General features: G+C 31.4%; 1 protein-coding gene across 1 annotated transcript in view; it reads left to right on the top strand.

The window, feature by feature from the left end:
- Positions 1–18,579, top strand: part of LOC117105802 (AT-rich interactive domain-containing protein 5B-like) — a 34,097-nt gene extending 15,518 nt beyond the window's left edge. Inside the window, exons 3-9 of the mRNA XM_033247082.1 lie at positions 6,539–6,761; positions 10,775–11,011; positions 11,334–11,482; positions 12,015–12,189; positions 12,812–12,962; positions 13,161–13,467; positions 13,635–18,579. Of these exons, the coding sequence (XP_033102973.1) occupies positions 6,539–6,761; positions 10,775–11,011; positions 11,334–11,482; positions 12,015–12,189; positions 12,812–12,962; positions 13,161–13,467; positions 13,635–15,080 (2,688 nt within the window). The 3' untranslated portion in view covers positions 15,081–18,579. The remainder of the gene's footprint in view (positions 1–6,538; positions 6,762–10,774; positions 11,012–11,333; positions 11,483–12,014; positions 12,190–12,811; positions 12,963–13,160; positions 13,468–13,634) is intronic.
- The last annotated feature ends 233 nt before the right edge of the window (positions 18,580–18,812 follow it).

The raw sequence follows: 18,812 nt of genomic DNA, 5'->3' as shown, positions 1-18,812 counted from the left end.
TTTTATTAATGAATTAAACAGTGTAGTAATGAGATTGATAAATGCTTTCAATTTATATTATTGAAGAAATAAATGTCTTATTTTTGAATATTTTTTTAAAAATGAAATTTCCATTTTTTCGTATCAGACTGGACAAAATTAAAATGTTATTTTTATTCAAAATCACCATAAAACAAGGTATAAAAAAGTCTCGCCTATTAGCTGTCTTGTACACAGTGAGGGGTTAGTGGAGAAACGCATTCTTTAGAAACAAACAATGAACTCCAATAAATATCCATAGTCCAAGGATAGATATTTATGGAATTAAATTAAAAATTTTACTTTAAAATTATATCATTATATTATTCTATAAGTCAAAATTCTTTATGTTATGAGTCACAATATTTATGTAAAATTGTAAACACATGTTGTTGTCCTATCATATTTAGTTTGTATTTCTAGTTTTAATAAATGGAATTCATTATGTAGAATCTATATGAGACATAATTCATCCATAATAATGTCGTAATTTTTTTATCTTTTATGTAACACCGTTTAGAAAACTACAGTCTACAATTCATCAATATAAGAATAATATTTGTACTCATAATTTATTTTTAGTTTTATCAACGTAATCCATTGTTAAGAAGGAAGTTTATCTATATGGAATGATTATAATGGCAATCTGATGCCAGCGTCATATAAAAGTTTGCCAGTTCCTTCCTATTCCATAGAATCGAAGGCCGCTGCACGACTCCAGATGACATCAATAAAAACATGAAGAACTACATCAACCACTTTCGTTATTCTGTAAAATATAACAAATTCTTTTATGTTGACAGTTCAAAGTGTTATTTGTTTCCTGTACTAAGAAATGCCTGCAATCGTAAACTTTGAAGGCTGATTTCTCAAATATTGTTTTTGAATCGGCCGTATGTTTAAACTCCTGTAACTTTATATAACAAAATGTATTAATAACTAAAAATTGATTTTTGCGACGAGTGACTGGTTTGGCTTGTCTTTGCCACATACACATAAAAAAATTTACCCTTACCAAGACTAGAATTCTGGCAGCAATATATTACTTAAAAATGTATTATATTTAAGGAGCTATTAAATTTAACTTGAATTATTTTAATATCTCTTTCGTATGTTTCAACATAATAATTTAATTAATAATTGCTACCTTAAACATCTCTTTGTAAAATAGAACATGGCTTTTTGTCATTAAAATATTTAAAATATTTGAATTTATAAGTTAAAGAAAAATACATTAAAAAAATTGACACTACCAAGACTAGGTAGAATTCTTTCTGCAATATATTATTATATTTAAGGAGCTATTAAATTTAATTTAGAATATTTTGATATCACTTTTGTATGTTCATCAACATATTAATTAATTGAAGGAATTAAAATGAATAAAACAAATCAAGTATATGTTAATTAAACAAACATAATTTTTCCACCGTTAAATTAATATGTCTTTTTTTCACTGTATCATATGTGAGGTTACAATATATACCGGTAATGATTGAAAACATGTTTCCTTTTTTTCTTTTGTTACTAACCTTGGTAAATTGTGAACATGTGACCACAAAGTTTTCAATGGAATATTAGGGTACAATAGCTATTGATTGAATATTGGTCAACGTCTTGGTTCAACCAATCCAGAACAGGGCTACAGGTGTACTGTACAATAGCATTTAGGATTTCTTACTTCAGTAACTCTTTTACCTGAGTGACTTTGCATACCTGTGACTGATAAGTGTACTCATTACCCTCACAATAGCTCGGAGATACCACTGGTCAGAGGTCAATTTCAAAGGCATCTTTTTGGCAGATACTCTCCAGGCAATGACAAGTGCGCAAAATTTTAATTTGTTTTTATCAAATTAATTGAATCGAAAATTATTATTGAAATTTAATGTCATAAATAGTATAAAAAAATTATCATATAATCAAACTAAAATATAGAATTGCTGTTTCAGAAGAATCAGTTGAGTTTCACTGATTTTGTTGCCAAACATTCGTAATTAATTACCCCCAAATTTAGGTTTCATGCAAGAATATAGGAATTAGTATTAGTATTAGTAGTAGTATTAGTATTTAGATACGCTATTCATAGAAAACTATATCATAGCGTTTACAGAGTTGAATAATGATTTGAAGCAATAAGCTCAAGTTAATTTTGATAGGAATGATATTATTTTTTCTGGTAATTGGCAAGGAACATATTTTTTGTTGGAAATTGAAGCTAAGAACTTTTTTTTAAAATATTGAATTTTATTCAATTTATTAGCTTAAAGATTGTTCTCTAAAAATGATAAAAATATCATAAAAAATAATTTTGAAAGTAACTTACTCATTTTGCAATTACATACAAGTGATCAGGCGAGACTTTGTTTATACCTTGTTCAGAGAACTAGCCGAATGCAAATATTGAGGATTTCAAATAAAAATAAAATTTTATTTTTGGCCAATTAGCGCACTCCGCCGCCACAAAAAATGGAAATTTCAGGAAAAAAATTATAGTTAAAAAAAATTTTAATTACGCCCTCCGCTGCCTTGCAATCTCCAAAGATAAAATATGTATATTTCTTCCTAATTATATAAATTTGAAGCATTTATATTCACCAATAACATTTTATTTTTATTTTCGCCTCCGCCTGGATGTTTTTGGCAAAACTATTTGCTAAATAAGACAACAAAATTTTTAATTTTTATTTTTATTCCACCCTCCTCCGATGATCTTAAAAAAAAATAAGTACGCGAAACAAGGAATAAAAAAAGTCCCGCCTTAACTTGAGCATATTGAATTATAAAATGTGTACCCTGATTTTTATACTGGATAATGATAATAACAATAATAATAAAACACTTCCAATGACTGGTAGTATATCTATCATTATTCGTGGTAAAATTATGGATAAACATTTTTTGTTGTTGATGTTTAAGTTGTTTTCAATAATTATTAATTATAATTTTGTTGGTAATTTTGCATGGAGCAATGCATCTTTAATACAAACAGTATTTTTAGAACAGTATCCATAAAGTTACAGTGGGGCAAGCCCATGGTTCCATTCTTGAGTCTCCTCTCCATGTGTGATCCCAAGTGGATGCTTAGCAATCGAGATACCAAAGCAAGTTTTACTTCCCTTTGTCACGCATGATTTACTTCGTATCAACAATGCTAGTAATTGTGTTTTTAACGTGGATGCATTAAAATCATATAAACCAACAATGAATGAACAATGAATTGAAATCATATACTAACATCCTGTGTCTATGGGTTACTTGCTATTATAATTACAAAACCATATTATTGTAACTATTTTCTATTATTAATAAAGCTATATATTATGATGATATTGTTGATATAAATATCATTAATATTAATTGTTATTAAGATAATTACTGTTAATAATAATAATAGTGATGTAGTGCCAATATATTTTTATATACTAATTGTCTTGTTTGGTGATTTAGTCTCTCTTTGGTTCACTTTCTTTTTATACACTTTTTTTTTTTATAAGAACAATGAAGCTAAAATTACTAGTACAGTAATTGTGTTTGTAGTGTGGATTCATTAACATTATATAAACCAAATAATGAACAATGAATTGAAATATAAATACTAACAACCTCTGTAGACAGGTTGCTTACTATAATTACAAAATCATATTATTGTAACTATTTTCTATTAATAAAGATTATAACTATATTATGATGATATTGTTTTTTAACCAATTATTTCAGTTTATTTTAACGTATGTAAGTGTAGTATAAGATTATAGTGTCCTGGGTACGACGTTATAAACTGCATCCAGTCAAGTCGTCGGCGACTAATTCCGGCAACCCCATCTGGTGGTCTTCAGCGGCTGCCGATGGGAGGGTGGATGGACACCCAGCAGCATGAAAAAAATAACACCTGAACAAAGGGCGGATAAACTCCTCAGAGCCAACGGCCAACCATGCTTTAGTTTAAGGAGTAGGTTTTTTAGTTTCGTAAAATAACATAAACTTTTTTTAAAATGTCAAACTCAAAGAGCTCAATCACCAAGCGCATAGAGGCTTTTTCGCATGATGCGCTATACAAATCCAACTATTATTACTATTATTTATATAAATATCATTGATATTAATTGTTATTAAGATTATTACTATTAATAATAATAGTGATATAGTGCCAATATTTTTGTATACTAATTTTCCTGTTTTGCCGATAGTACATGTCTTAATGAATTTCACAGATGCCTTGCATGTTGTGAAACTATAAAAAGTGTCCATGATATTTTTATTGTTTATGAATATAACTTTATATCTTTTTTTATTTTTAAAAATTATTATTCCATATTTTTGCATTTTGAAACTAGATTTAAGATAATTATTGTTTACATCTCTTTGTATTGTGACTTGTATTTGTATGATAATACGTGTCTTAATGAGTCCCACAGATGCCTTCCATGTTGTGAAACTGTAACTAATGTCCATGATGGTTTTACTGTTTATGAATATAACTTTATCTTTTTATATTTTTAAGAATACATCTTTTACAGTTAATATTGGATGTTTTTAGATTTCGTTTGCAGTTTGAGTGTGACTCACATAAAGTTGACTTGTCTCCAGGAAATTTTATATAATGGCAAATGATTTGCGGTGCTTGTTTTGAATTGATCAAGCTTTGTTTTCAATATGTTTTCAATAATCTGTCTAGCATTTAATTTATTAAGAAAATGTTGAACTTGTATAAAAAAGATCATAAATTTATTGATTATGGTCATTATTTAATGTCAATATTTATTATGGTCATCAATTAATTTTTAAGTGCATAATTATGGTTTTTGTGTATTTCTGTTGGTTAATATTTTTTCTTCAAGAATATAGAAAAATTGAATTCACAAAATGTAAAGAATTATAAAAAAAGTATTAGTTTATCACTCAATCTAGACTGGAAAAGTGATGAGGGAGCGAGGCTTTTTAATTTTTGTTTTTCTAAAGCCAAATATCACCAATGAGTTGTTTGCTGGTGTATTGATATTTGGGAGGCTTTTTAAGTTTTTGTTTTTCTAAAGCCAAATATCACCATTGGGTTGTTTGTTGATATAATGATATTCAAAGTAAAATATATGAATTGAGATAATGCAAACAATACCTACTAGCTAGTTACTAAAAAAATTCAAAAGACGGGAAAAAAAAAATTTTTTTTTCATTACCACGGATGACATGCAAGTGAGGATGATAAACTAATAATTTTTTTATTGGGCCTTGTATTGCAGTTTACAAGAAAAAGCTCAAAATTCTAAAATCACAGAGCCTCTTTAAAGTGATTACAAACCCATCGTCAGCAAAGCAGAGAACAAAACGTTTCACTTACTATTATTAACAATTTAGATGCTATTCTTTAAGAAAACAATTACGTTCTGTTATACAATTTTTGAGAGGGTACAGACACAATTTTATGAATATATACCCAACAATGGTTACATTTTACAGACTTACTGTAGCTTTACAATATAATAGTTACAATTCATACTCTTAAACTTGAAGGCTATGGTTCAATTCAATAGCATATGCACTTTTTCCATTTTAATTTATCACTCAACTGAATATGAAATTTTTTGTAATATGTTTATGCAAAACATTCTAGCAAATGTTTATGTTAAATATGTGCTAGTAGGGACAGGGAGGTTGTCCAGTATTCTTGCATGACTGAAGGAATTCTCCCTAAGGAACTGATAAGATTCCGTAATGTTCCTGTGTGACTACAGGAACATTTTCTATTAGGGGCAGAATAGGTTGTGCATTGTTTGTGATTATTAGTGTCTCCAGTGACCTGTAATATTACTTCGAGCTATTGTGTGTAAAATTTCTATAAAAAATATCAGTGATAATGATAATGATCTGTATGTAAACATTCCATCTCAATTATTGGTTATTGCTTAGGACATAATCTAGTTTCTGCTACATTTTCGTTTCATGATAGGTAATAAAATTTCTGAAAATCTTTTATGGTATTATAATAAATGAGTCTACTTTGTAAATACTTACCTGGATAAACCGACTAATTGCCTATTCTTTCTCACACGAGAAACACCCCTTCGAAAAATAATAGAACAGTATTTCAAAGTTTAATAAGAACTTGTTTAATTTTTTTAATTTTAAATATGTATTGCTCATGATATAAACTTATTAAATTATATGCACATGGGTATAAATCATAATTTTGATGATTGTTTCTGACTTTTACCATTAATCATTAGTATTTCATTTATACATTTAGCCTGTGATTTAATAACTAAAAGTTGATATTAATATAACACAATGTATATTATTTGACTGAATATTCTTTTAAACAGGAATATTATCTTTATAATTTTTATTTTATATTAAATTCCATTTCAAACCTTATTTTTCCTTCTCACTTTCCAGATAAAATTTTAAGTTTATTTAATAAATACAGGCTGGTATTAAAATAAACATGATTATGACTCAATATTTTTTTTCTCAGAAATGTTATATTATTTTTATCTCATTTTAATTTTAAATTCTAATTCAGGATGAAGTAGTAGCAAATCACAACAAGGTTGTTTTGAAATTACATGACCTCCTTCAGTGGGTGTGTGATGATATTATTTGGCCTAATGGCACCAAAGCAATAAGTAACATTCAACAACATTCCAAGACAGAGGACGCTTCAGATATTGATAATTGTAGCAATTCTTTATGGATCTCCAGTGGACTCAACATTAAAGAAATAGAAAAGAGCAGAAGAGTGATAGGTATGTTCATTGTTAATTTTGTTTATTATATTTTTCCACACCCTATAGACTGAGGTTGAAATTGCTTAAAAAATAAAGACAAAATAAGAGACAAGATGCTGTTGAGGTCAAATGTCAAATGAGATCTTATCTGTACCATAAGTGGAGTTGGTGTGACTACGTAATACCCTCTAATATAATAAAGTAATTGCTGTACAATAATACTTTTCTTTGAAATAAAATATTAATATTTTGAGCCTGTAATTGGCAATAAAAAATAGAACACTGTGCCTGGGCAAGAATTTACTGGTTCTTGTATTTTTAAATAAGTATATTCATATAACAGGAAAAGAGAATGTTTTACAATAGAATTAAGCAGTATGACTGACCAGGGAGATGTAACCATTCACTATAATATTGTGTTATTTTGCAGTTCGTTTTGGGAAAGCAGATCTTTTGTGATTGCCCTTGTTGAACAAAAGTTGTAAAAGTTGTTCAAGGCTTGTATTATTGCCCTAGGGTACTAATGAAGTAGGCATAGGCCTTCATTTATTCAGTAATAACTCCCTGGTAATACTGCAATAGTAAATTTTTGTTTGCGTCAGAATTTTTAAAACCACAAACAATTTAGATGATGGATTGGGCAGACTTAACACATTCCACATTTATCCCAGTGCATTGATAAAATAAAAATATGTAAGGATGATAATTAAAAAAATCATAATTCACTTTCAAATTATTGCTATCAAATAAACAATTAAAATAAACAGTTAATAAAAAAAAACTTATGCTTATATATATTAATATCATATGGTTAAATCAATTTGTAAATTGTTTTCCAAATTCTTCAAGAGATTCCCATATCAAATAGATTTCATTTGGTTTGCCTTCTGACTGTATCACATTCCAATACATACCATTGAAAAACTTGATTGATGAAGTGAATTAAATTTGTGATTTGTAAAGGCCTACTCCTAGAGGTCAAATGTCAAACTTGAGTAGGTAAAGTTCATCAGATTAAATATTATGCCAGTTGCATATTCTGTCAACTTGAGGTTTTTATCTCCTTTAGGTAATTTGAAGATATGCATTTTAATAATTAAAAAGAATATTTGTACAGGTATTAAGTACTAAAATCAGGTTTGTGATTTACTCAAATTATTTCCTGATATCAAAGAGTCTAGTAATGAAAATGAAAAGTATATTATAGTATAATAAAATATATATACAGTAATACTTGGAAGAATTTCATTTAGTCTTTAGTTGATTTAGTCAACTAAAACTGTCATACGTAAGTTTTTAAAAATACTTAGTCTCTATATATCAAAGAAACAACATTTCACTAAATATTTATTTTAGTATTTTGTATACTTATGGTATGTTGGTGGTATTATACAGTATATTTAATACATTTATTATATGATATGATATACTATAATAGTATCTTATATTCTGAAAGCAGTTACTGTGCAATGACTATGTCAAGTACAAGTTTTAAAAATTAACAATAAATTAAAGGATGGAAATATGATTGTGAATAATTAAGGATAAGAAGATTTTTTTAAAGATTAAGTTTTTTAGATTTGATATTGTGAGTCATAAATAAATGAATCATCCAAAACCTTATTAAATAGAAAACATTTTTACAAGGAAATATAATTGTGAATGCAATCCCATTGTCAGTGTCATAGAAACACCTTGGCACTGTCAGTCGACACAAAGCCAAGCCCTCTGGTGGAACCATAATACATCATGACAGAACACATGACCATAATTGTCATGTAGCCACACCCACAGCAGGTCACATGACCATGATTGATGTAATTTGCAGAGTTCATCCTGTTGCAATTCAGTCTTACATAATTTGCCAAATGCTGCTGCTTATCGTCATGGCCACCAGATTTTCAAATATGTGATTATTTGAATAATTAGTTATATAATTAGGCTCTTTAAATTATGAGGCCAAAAAAGAGAAAAACAACTTCCAAACTTAAATGGCATTTGGCTATTAAATCATGGATTCTGTTTATAGTTGAGTGTACAATTTCCTTTAAGTTACTGCTTACTCCATCAACATATTAGTCACTTAAGCCTTTTTGCTAAAAATCAAAAATATTCTTGAATAAACACAAAAAATATTAACAAAGTACAATTTACAATAGTATTACAATAATAATAATAATAATAATAATAATAAGTACAATAATATTAAGAATTATTATGAACTAGAAAAAGAATATGTTATAATAATTAAAAGAAAATTAGCTAATGAAATTAAACAATGTTGAGTGCTCTACAAGAAGATATCAATCAAATATTTATAGGTCTTGATTCTACATTCCTTTGTTTAACGAGAGTATACAATAATACCCTGAATTATTTAGCTGTTCAAAAAGATCCATCAACATGCATACCATAGATGAATCACAATTAAAATTCCTTTGTCTACTTAGTGTTACCTGGAGGTGTTAGTACCATCATGGTGAACCATCAAGGATTAAGGAGTTTATCACAAACCTAAGAAAAACATTTAAATATTAGGATTATGATTTCTTTCATCGAAACAAAGATTTAACGATTGAATTAAAGTTTAGATTGTCGCACACAAATGGTTTCTGTTTCCAATTTCAAAAACATTAAAAATACTTTATCACATATCATATAAAAACATAAAGCACTATCACAAATTTAAGTTGTTTAATTTGTACAGTGATATTTATCAGTTTGTTGATTTCCATAAATAGCTTCTCATGAATATGTATACATACCATTGCAACAGGTAATACCATGTGACCAGCTAGTCAGACACATGACATGATTAGCTAATCTAGTGATTTTATTGTCAATCTGCTGCAGCTATTTCCTAATTTTTTGCATTTGTGTTAAAAAAAACAGAAAAACTTTTCTCAATTTCTTTGTGTTTGAAGCAAAATATCTATTGAAATTTAGTTTACTTACTGTTGTTATTGTTATGTTATTGATATTGTTTTAATGGTGAAATTAAAAAACAAATTACAATGATATTGAAAAAGGCACTGGAAAAAAATATATTAAACTACAATTTTATTGCTGCATATTTATGTTAACTGGTTAAGAAATTATATGAAAATAACAGATCATCAAGACGGCATTTTTAAGATTTTTTTATTTTTTTGTAAGGAATTATGCAAATTTTGTTATTGTTAAACATTACTGTAAAGAGCTATTACTCCATATTATTGGAAAGTATACTATATAGGCCTATATATGAGCCTTCCTCATAATGGTTAATAAACAGTGTTAAGATTAGATGATGCAGATAAGTGATAAATCTTTAGAGCTGTGTCACTAATACAGGGATCATCTCAAATATTTATATTGTTTTGGATTTCACCCAAAACACCTCTCCATAGCAGACTTTGTTTTACTTTAGAGAATGAGTGAATACATCGATATTTTAACAAAAAACAACTTATTTCTCTTGAATTTTCTGGCATGAATTGTTCTAATCTAATTGTAAAAATCTAATAGAATTCATAGCTAATGGCCACCTGTTGATAATCATATTTACTATTATCATTGATAAAAGATTATTAAATAAATATGACCCTTATATTTAAACTTCTGATTTGGGCCGTCCTTTAACTCATAGCTCGAAGGTTTCAGAATGGCAATTTATTTCGGCCAACTTACCCATTAAACTGGCTGAATACGTGACTGGAAATTTTGAATTGACAACTTGATCTGTCAAATGAATATGTTCCCCCTAAAACTCATCTTCAATAACAATAGTTATTTTTTCTGGTCTTATAAAGGAATTAATATCAGTAGAGGGCCTGATTGGGATGATGGTTCAATAATCACACCTCACAACATGACACAGTGGCACTATAATTCCTGTACTATGGTTCAATGCTAATAGATTGTCATATTTGTTGCTCAACCAAAGGCATCTCCACTCCCTTAAACCTCATCAAATCCTTTGTTATTTTTCATTGAATCAAACTTAGTTGAATGATGTCGAAAAAAAATTGTTTTTCTTTTTTTTTTTGTAGAAAGTCCAGAAATCCAAGAGAGGCCTAGAGTACACATTGTGAGTTACCCAAACTACTGTCGTTACAAAGCAGTTTTAAAGAGGATCGAGAACATGCCAGAAAGGATGCTAACTGATGCCTACGTGACAGTGCTGGGAGGCATCGTGACACCTTACCGAAATACAAAGCTTCTATTCTGCCGAGACACAACAGATATTCCTAGCTTGATCAATCATAATAAGATTTGTGATGAATTAGGTAAGAATTTACTTTTTACAGTTCTCTTTTTTCTATGTTGTTAATCAATACTTGTACTTAAATGTCGTTGAATTATTGTCCTTAGTATATTGATAACATCTCCCTTGCATCATTAATATTTAACACATTTATTCAAATTATTTGTTCAGCAGCCTACAAAAATATTCATTTTAATTTGTATTTGGTAAGGCTATCCTAAAGACACAAGGGTGGAGCAACAGTTTTAGAATAATTTGAAAGTTAAAACAGTTTAGACTTGGTGCTGCCCTCTGATCGGCTGTGGTAATATTTTTGATGTTTTCTCCCTCCAAATTTTCTGCAGCACCAAATTTGAAAGGTAGGCCGAGGAAAAAGCGAAGTCTACAGAAGGGCTCGAGTGTAGATGAAGACTATGAACCAGCGGGTAATTGCAGCAGCAGCAGTAAAGAAAATGACGACAATGATAAGGCAGAGATCTTACTTGTGGAAAAGGTAGACACACTCAACATGTATCACTATGGAGCTTTTGATTGGTTTGACGACACAACGCTAAAACGTATTCACTCATGCGTGACTCTTGTACAGGGCATCCTACGTTCTCTGCATACGTGGATTTGGCCAAATTGTGTCCTAGATTCCATGCGATAAGGACTCGCATGTACACAGAAGACTTTTAGTGACGTCATTACGTGCTACGTCCTAACAAGACTTTTAGTAACGTCCATTACGTGCTACGTCCTAACATCGTCGTGCAATTGAAAGCTCCTTATTACTAGCTGTAGCATGTTAGGTTTTCTCAGACACGGCCGCCGAGAGTGCCTGTGGGTCCTAGGGCCAGCTTGGACCCAGGGGCATTTGCCTCGTCTGACCTGGCTTGTATATTTATTTATTATTTATATTTCAACATTATTTTTTGAGTCAAGGTCAGTTGGGACTCCCAGTACATGTACAATAAAAGACAATAGAGTATAAAGATGAAAAGTTTCTACTTAAGTTTACAGATAGTTGTCTGTTTAATTTTTAGGAAAAAAACAAATCTCTCCTGAAAGGAAAGGAGAGCCGAATAAGGCCGAAGGTGAAGATAACTCCAAGATTGAACAAAGTGAACGAGGAAGCAAGGTTTATTGAAAGTCTCAACCAGTTTATGGAAGTAGAGAAGAGACCAATTGATAGGATACCTCACTTGGGCTTCAAGAAAAGTAAGAGAATACAATTAAGACATGTTTGGCGCAGCGGGAACAGTTTGGTTTCCTAACCTCGAGGTCTGGGTTTCAATCCCTCGCTGTGCATTTGGCTTGTGTCCTTGAGCAAGACACTTTATCTGCATTGCTTCTTTCCAACCAGGAGTATAAATGGTTACCTAATGGGGTTGCCTGCTTTTGCGCTGATTACCAGCAGCAACACTTAGCATGTGGACCCAATGACCAGGGAAAAGAACTGCGTTTTATAGTCGCGAGGAAGAGGCGCATTGCCTCTACCAGTACCAGTACCAAGATTCACAGAACTTTAGAAGAATCACATAAATCTAATAAATAAATGCAGGAAAGATTTTAAAAGCCCCAAATTCATCAATAAATATTCTTGATTTTTTCTTTGATCAAATAAATGAACATCATCATAAACGTTAAAGTGGTTAACCACATTCTATTACAGTAAAATGCAATACTCTATATTGCAAATAATATATACAAAGGAATTGTGTATTCTCCTTCAACCCTCATTATGTATTGTATATGTAATTGTAACTCTTTTACTGATCATAAAGATATTTTCTTTTTTAATATGTCCATTGTTACACAAATATTTTGCATCTGTCCCCAGTCGACTTGTTCCTATTTTTCAATGAAGTTAAGAAGGTTGGTGGTTATGATGCTGTGTGCGATCAAAGAAAGTGGAAGCAGATCTACGACCAGCTAGGGGGCAGCCCCGGTAGTACGAGTGCAGCCACATGTACACGAAGACATTACGAAAAGTAAAACATTTGTTAATAGTAAAAGAACTAAAATTTATTGTTTTTAAACAAATTTTATTGTTAGCAAAGCTTTTCGTTGTCAAAGAAATCTCGTAATTTGCACAAATTGAGTAAAATCTGTAGCTTAACCTGATAGTGAATTTGTTTATTTAAAAAAAAAATCATTGAATGATCTTTGCTTATTTTACACACATCTAGGCTCCTGTTATCTTATGAAAAACATCTCAAAGGAGAAAAGGTGATCACTCCACCCGCAACCAAGGTAAAGAAAATTACATGTAATAACAAGGATGTACCACAACCAGTAGTTGCCAGCCAGGCCCAGAGCAAGGAGCAGAACAAAGACCAGAGTAAGGGGCAAACCAAGGATCAGAGCCTGAAGCCAGCAATGAAAATGCTACTTCAAAAGCCTAGGCAAAGGGTAAAGAAACCAAGAGCCAAAATGTTGAAAGATCATGTCAGGGAAATGGAGGAGAGAAAACGACTGGAGTCATTAAAGGCCCAGGTAGGTTTGACTGTAGGCTAGTTAACAGTTGTCAGTTCAAGTCAGCAGGTGGCAGTTACAAGTTGACAGTTGCAATAAAACAAATAATAAATAAAAACTTTTTTTGCTTTTTTTGAAGTTTTAATATATTTTTCAACATAATAACCTTTTTCCTTTTGCAATTTCAGCAACTTGGTGCTTTACAAAGTGGAGAAGCAATGCCTAAGAATGATGTGTCTGTCTTGCAAATAAAAAGTGAAGGCCAGCCGCTTGCAATAACTCCAATTCAGGCTGGTATGCATCATCCGACCAATCCAGCACTCGCCCTGGCTGCTGCCTCATCAACTGACAAGACCAATAGTACTCTCCCACCGGCTTCCTACCCTATTCTGAAATGTGTGAACCCAGCCTCGATATTTGCAACCATTAAACATGATGGGCAGCCAATGGCAGCCACGGTTCATACCATTCCTAATCCAGGTATTCAGTTTGTGAATACTTTCCATCCTGCTCAAATTAAGGAGGAACCAAAAGCAGAGAAAGCTAACACACTGGCTGCCACATCAGGACAGTTACAGAGCCTGCCAACTACATCCCGGGCTTCTGTAATCCAACATACCCATGGCAGTGAAGGAGATTTAATAACAAATAAACCAGGTATGGTGCAACCATGCGATCTGATTTTAAGGCAAAAGACTGACACTCAAAGAAAGGTTGAGAAAGAGAGTAAGGAAGTTACAGATTCAACTAAGGTCCAAGCAACTGCTCCTGAAGATACCATCATTATTACACCACGATTAGTGCAACCATTTTTTTCAAATCTTGGGTTTCCACAAATGATGCTTTCAAATCAATTTGCTCTTATGCGCAACAACTTCCCTCAGCTGCTTCAGGCTCCGTACATGAAGCCACCACAATTCAATCATAGAGTTGACACTTCTAAGAAGCGACAGACACACACACAAAATGGGACTGTGTCAAATTCTATGTACAGTACCCCAGAACAAGAGGAGCCCTGTGACCTCAGTCTACCAAAAAAACGAAAAGTATCGCATAATGCGGACACAAAGTTTTTAAAATCTACAAATCATTTATCCCATCATGCAATGGGTCACCGTGAAAGTGGCAACAGGTCAAAGCATGGCAAATCAAGTGACAGATACTTTCATAAAAATGCATCACATTTGTCTAAAGTTAAAATGACCCCTGACACAAGAGGTTCAATAACACAAGGGGTGATCGACTCTAAAAAAAAACTCGCAGTTCCTAATAGTCAGGTATCACCATTGAAAGGCAGCAAAGCTGAGTCTTCCAGATTTACGCTTCCACAAGTTCCTGGCATAACATTCAACCCTATTCCTGGAATTCTGGAAGGTGCACAGAAAAACCAGCTTGTCTTCCAGGACATCAAACCACCTCTTCTAACAGCAGCTTGTCCAACAATTCTGTCACCTAGGTTTATTTCTGCACCCTTGTTGAGTCCTCAGCTCCTGCAGGTTCCCCGTGAACAGGCAGCCGCAATTCCATTTGACATCCGTCAAAGAATGTTCCTACCTCCCTTTACAAGTGCTGGTCTTGTCACCCCAACAAAGGTATCTTCTGATGCAAAGCACAGTCCTGTTTATAGAGCGTAGACCAGCAAACTAATATGCCTATTGTCTTCCATTATCTGTCAACTCATTTTTGTAACCAATTAACAATGCATTCCAGTTCATATTGATTGAAAGGAAAACACAAAAACAAGCCATTGTATATTTTATGTACATACTATCTGTGTGAATACATAATGTTGTGGTATTTATAGAAAACAAAAAAAAATGTTTAAATGTAATTTCTGATCATATTTTAGATACTTGTATAGTAAAATGAATGTAATAATATGCAAAAACATTCATAATGTAAAAAAAGCATAATGATTAGAAATGAAAAATTCTGTATTTATCATATAGTATATTCATATTTCTTAGGATGTGTCTTATGGTGTGTCTTCATGCATGTTGATATATTTTTATTGCTTAAGGTGTCTTTATAGAGGGATACTAGAATGCTCTGGTTTATTTGGTCTTTTTCAAAAAGCTTTACACAAATTCAGCACGCAAATGGCACTGTTCAAATAGGCCTAGATGAGAGTCAGTTCGTAATTCAATGCAAGCATTTGAATTTCGATACAGGTAAATTTCAAAACATTTGGGTGCACAAGATTTCCTTTCAAACAAATGCACAATATCCAACTGTGATGCTTCTCAAACCAGTCCTAGAAATGTGGTGCTCTTGCAAGAAGTTGCGCCAATTTTGGAGGCAAAAAGTGCATACAGTAAATGCTTGTTGACCTCTGACCTAGTTAGCACTCTGTATTCTTAGATCAGATGCATGTTGATGGGGCACTTGTTTATATCACATGCATGTTTATATCACATGCACCCACTCTGAATGTGCATTGCATTTCTCCTATGCAGGCCTTTGCGATTCCATTAAATTGTAGATACTTTTGAAAAAAAACATATGCATTAAATCTTTTTTTTTTAACTCTTTTTATAAGAAGTTCAAGCATAGAGGGGGCTATATACTAAATCAAAATATAGTATACAGTAATTTTGATGATTCATAAATTTCATGCAAATAAGAACAATTAAAATACATTCATGATAAATACTAATTAGCATGATTAATAATTAAATTTATTTCAAAATATTAGTATTTATCAAGAGATATTCATTAAGAATATATTAATTTTCAAAGAAAGACTTTGTTTCATTATAAATTTTAATTCATTTTGTGCTGATTTTTATTTTTGTTGAAAGCTAATCATTTGAACAGTAATTATTTTGTATCATTTTTCTTGAGGTAGACATTGGCTAGTTAAACAAAATAATACAAATGCCATTGCCAAACATTTTATCCACTGGAGAATGTTATGTCTTCCAAAAAAGTCACATTTGTATTTTTAGAATTAATTTAATGAAGATTTAAAACATATCATTTAGCTCTTAGTAGTGTCCAAATAGTCCATGATTGATACAATGAATTTTATATCATTAAAAACTTGATTTGATGATTTATTTTTGTAAAGTTTTATAAGCAAAATGTCAATAAGGTCAAAGGGTACGCTTGGCTAATGCTGAATATCGAATTAAAAGATATCCTAGCAAATTGTAGAAGGCGCTCTTTAGACAATATTTTGCCCTATCTGATGACTCCTCTTCCAATTGTTAATACTCTTATTGAAAGTTATACTATTTATGGAGTAATTTAATACAAATAAGTTTAAAATATGCAAGTTTGTCTTCCAAAAATAATAACTATGCTTTGAAACTTTAAAAAAAATATGATAGAGAGGAGCTTAGGGTAGCCCCTATTGCACATCTGACTGACACATTGTTTCTGCATTTTTTTTGGTTTTTTTTAATAGTTTTTTTTGTCTATTCTCTTTTTGTCCCACCCTCATACAAATGGGGTCAGGGGTGGTCCTGATCAATGTGTGAAATTGGTGCTTTAATAAATGACCAAATATACTTGTCTTCCTTTAAGAAATGGTTATGCAAAAAAAAAAAAAAAACACTTATAAACATAAAATAGGAAATTGACAATAATGTATAAAACACAAATTTAAATTTCTTTTATATAATACTTCACAAATATTAGATTTTTATACTGATTATTATACCAGGTCTATAGCCCCTCCAGAAAATAGTAGGGGTTTCTGATATATAACAGTATGTTGCTCAGTGGAGGGGTGTTTTTCTGACAAAACACTATTTCTCAGGGGAGTGTTGTGAGCGATCACTGTTGCTCAGGGGAAGGCATTTTATCTGATATAATGCCATGTTGCTGTGGGAAGGGGGTTTTCACTTAGCTATTAGTAGTTTCTAAATAAGCCATGATTGTATACAATGAATTTTATATAGAAAACTTAATTTGATTTTCATTTTCTAGAGTTTTATATAAGCACAAGATCACTGTTGCACAGGGGAAGGAATTTTATCTATTATACTGTACCATGTTGCTGTGGGGAGGGGGTGTTTTCACCATACAGTGCCATGTTGGTTTGTGGGGTTTATAATTACTCTTATTTTTTTTCAAGTAATACTAAGAATCTTCCACTATCTGCATTGAAATTCCCAAACGTAAACAGGTTCCCAAAGATAAATAAGTATCTGACATCATAATCACAGGTAGGCATGGCCTACTGGAAGCACCAAGTGCAACCAATGGGCATGGTCTACCACGAGCATTTGGTAGGCATGGCCCAATGGAAGCACCAAGTGCAACCAATGGGCAGGGTCTACCATAAGCATTTGGTAGGCATGGCCCACTGGAAGCACCAAGTGCAACCAATGGGCATGGTCTACCATGAGCATTTGGTAGGCATGGCTCACTGGAAGCACCAGGTGCAACCAATGTGCATGGTCTACCATGAGCATCTGGTAGGCATGGCTCACTGGAAGCACCAAATGCAACCAATGGGCATGGTCTACCACGAGCATGTATTTGATACTGGTTATGTACTGTATGGGACCTGAAAGTGTACCAGTAACAGGCATAGAATGTTTAAACAGGCTTAAAAATGTTTTATTGTGATTAGGATACTTTAGTAATAAACTTTATTATTCCAACATTGGGGACAAATTTATATAAAATATACAGTATATATTTATATATTTTCATTTGTAACCATTGAGATATGCAGAACTTGTATCTCCTTGCAGTAACATATCTTTTTGTTTTATAGTTAATCTTTAATTTTTACAAAATGAATTTATATTATGTTGCAGACATTATGTTGCGATTGAAGAATGTGTTATAAATGAAATGTAGTTTGTTTTTTCCAAAAAAAAAAAAAAAAAAAAATGATTCTTATGTGTAAATATCATCTGCATTATTAAGTTGTATGTATTCAAATTTTCATTTCTGATCAGTATTGAAATTATAGAACGATTTTTTTTTATTTTGGGAAGTGCTTGAATAATGGTTTATTGATGACTATCACATTGTATATCTATGCAATATGAATTGTGTGTTTTATCAACATTATATAATTTCCAATATCCACCCTATTACAGTATGTGTATAAATTTGTATACTCAAAAAGTACTTACAGACGTTATTAAAATTGACTATTTTGTTGGATCGTCACTTTTTGTGTGTTGTAGTGATTTTTGTTCTCAATAGAAACAGCTTAACAATCATGTTAACGTGACCTTGTAACCGGGTAACGGGTGCCAATAAGTCGTTGTACAATGACATGCAATCGCATGCTAGGATCGCAAATCACAAAAGGTACCAGTAAGGCCAGTTCAAATGGGAATACAAGCAGTATACTTAGCTCCAGATGGAAGCCTACTTTATTACAGATTTTATAAAACCTG

This window comes from Anneissia japonica, unplaced genomic scaffold, assembly GCF_011630105.1.
Source record: "Anneissia japonica isolate Jap-2015-1 unplaced genomic scaffold, ASM1163010v1 scaffold287754_len4335492_cov202, whole genome shotgun sequence".
Taxonomy (NCBI): domain Eukaryota; kingdom Metazoa; phylum Echinodermata; class Crinoidea; order Comatulida; family Comatulidae; genus Anneissia; species Anneissia japonica.
This window is presented reverse-complemented; position numbering and strand designations above follow the sequence as displayed.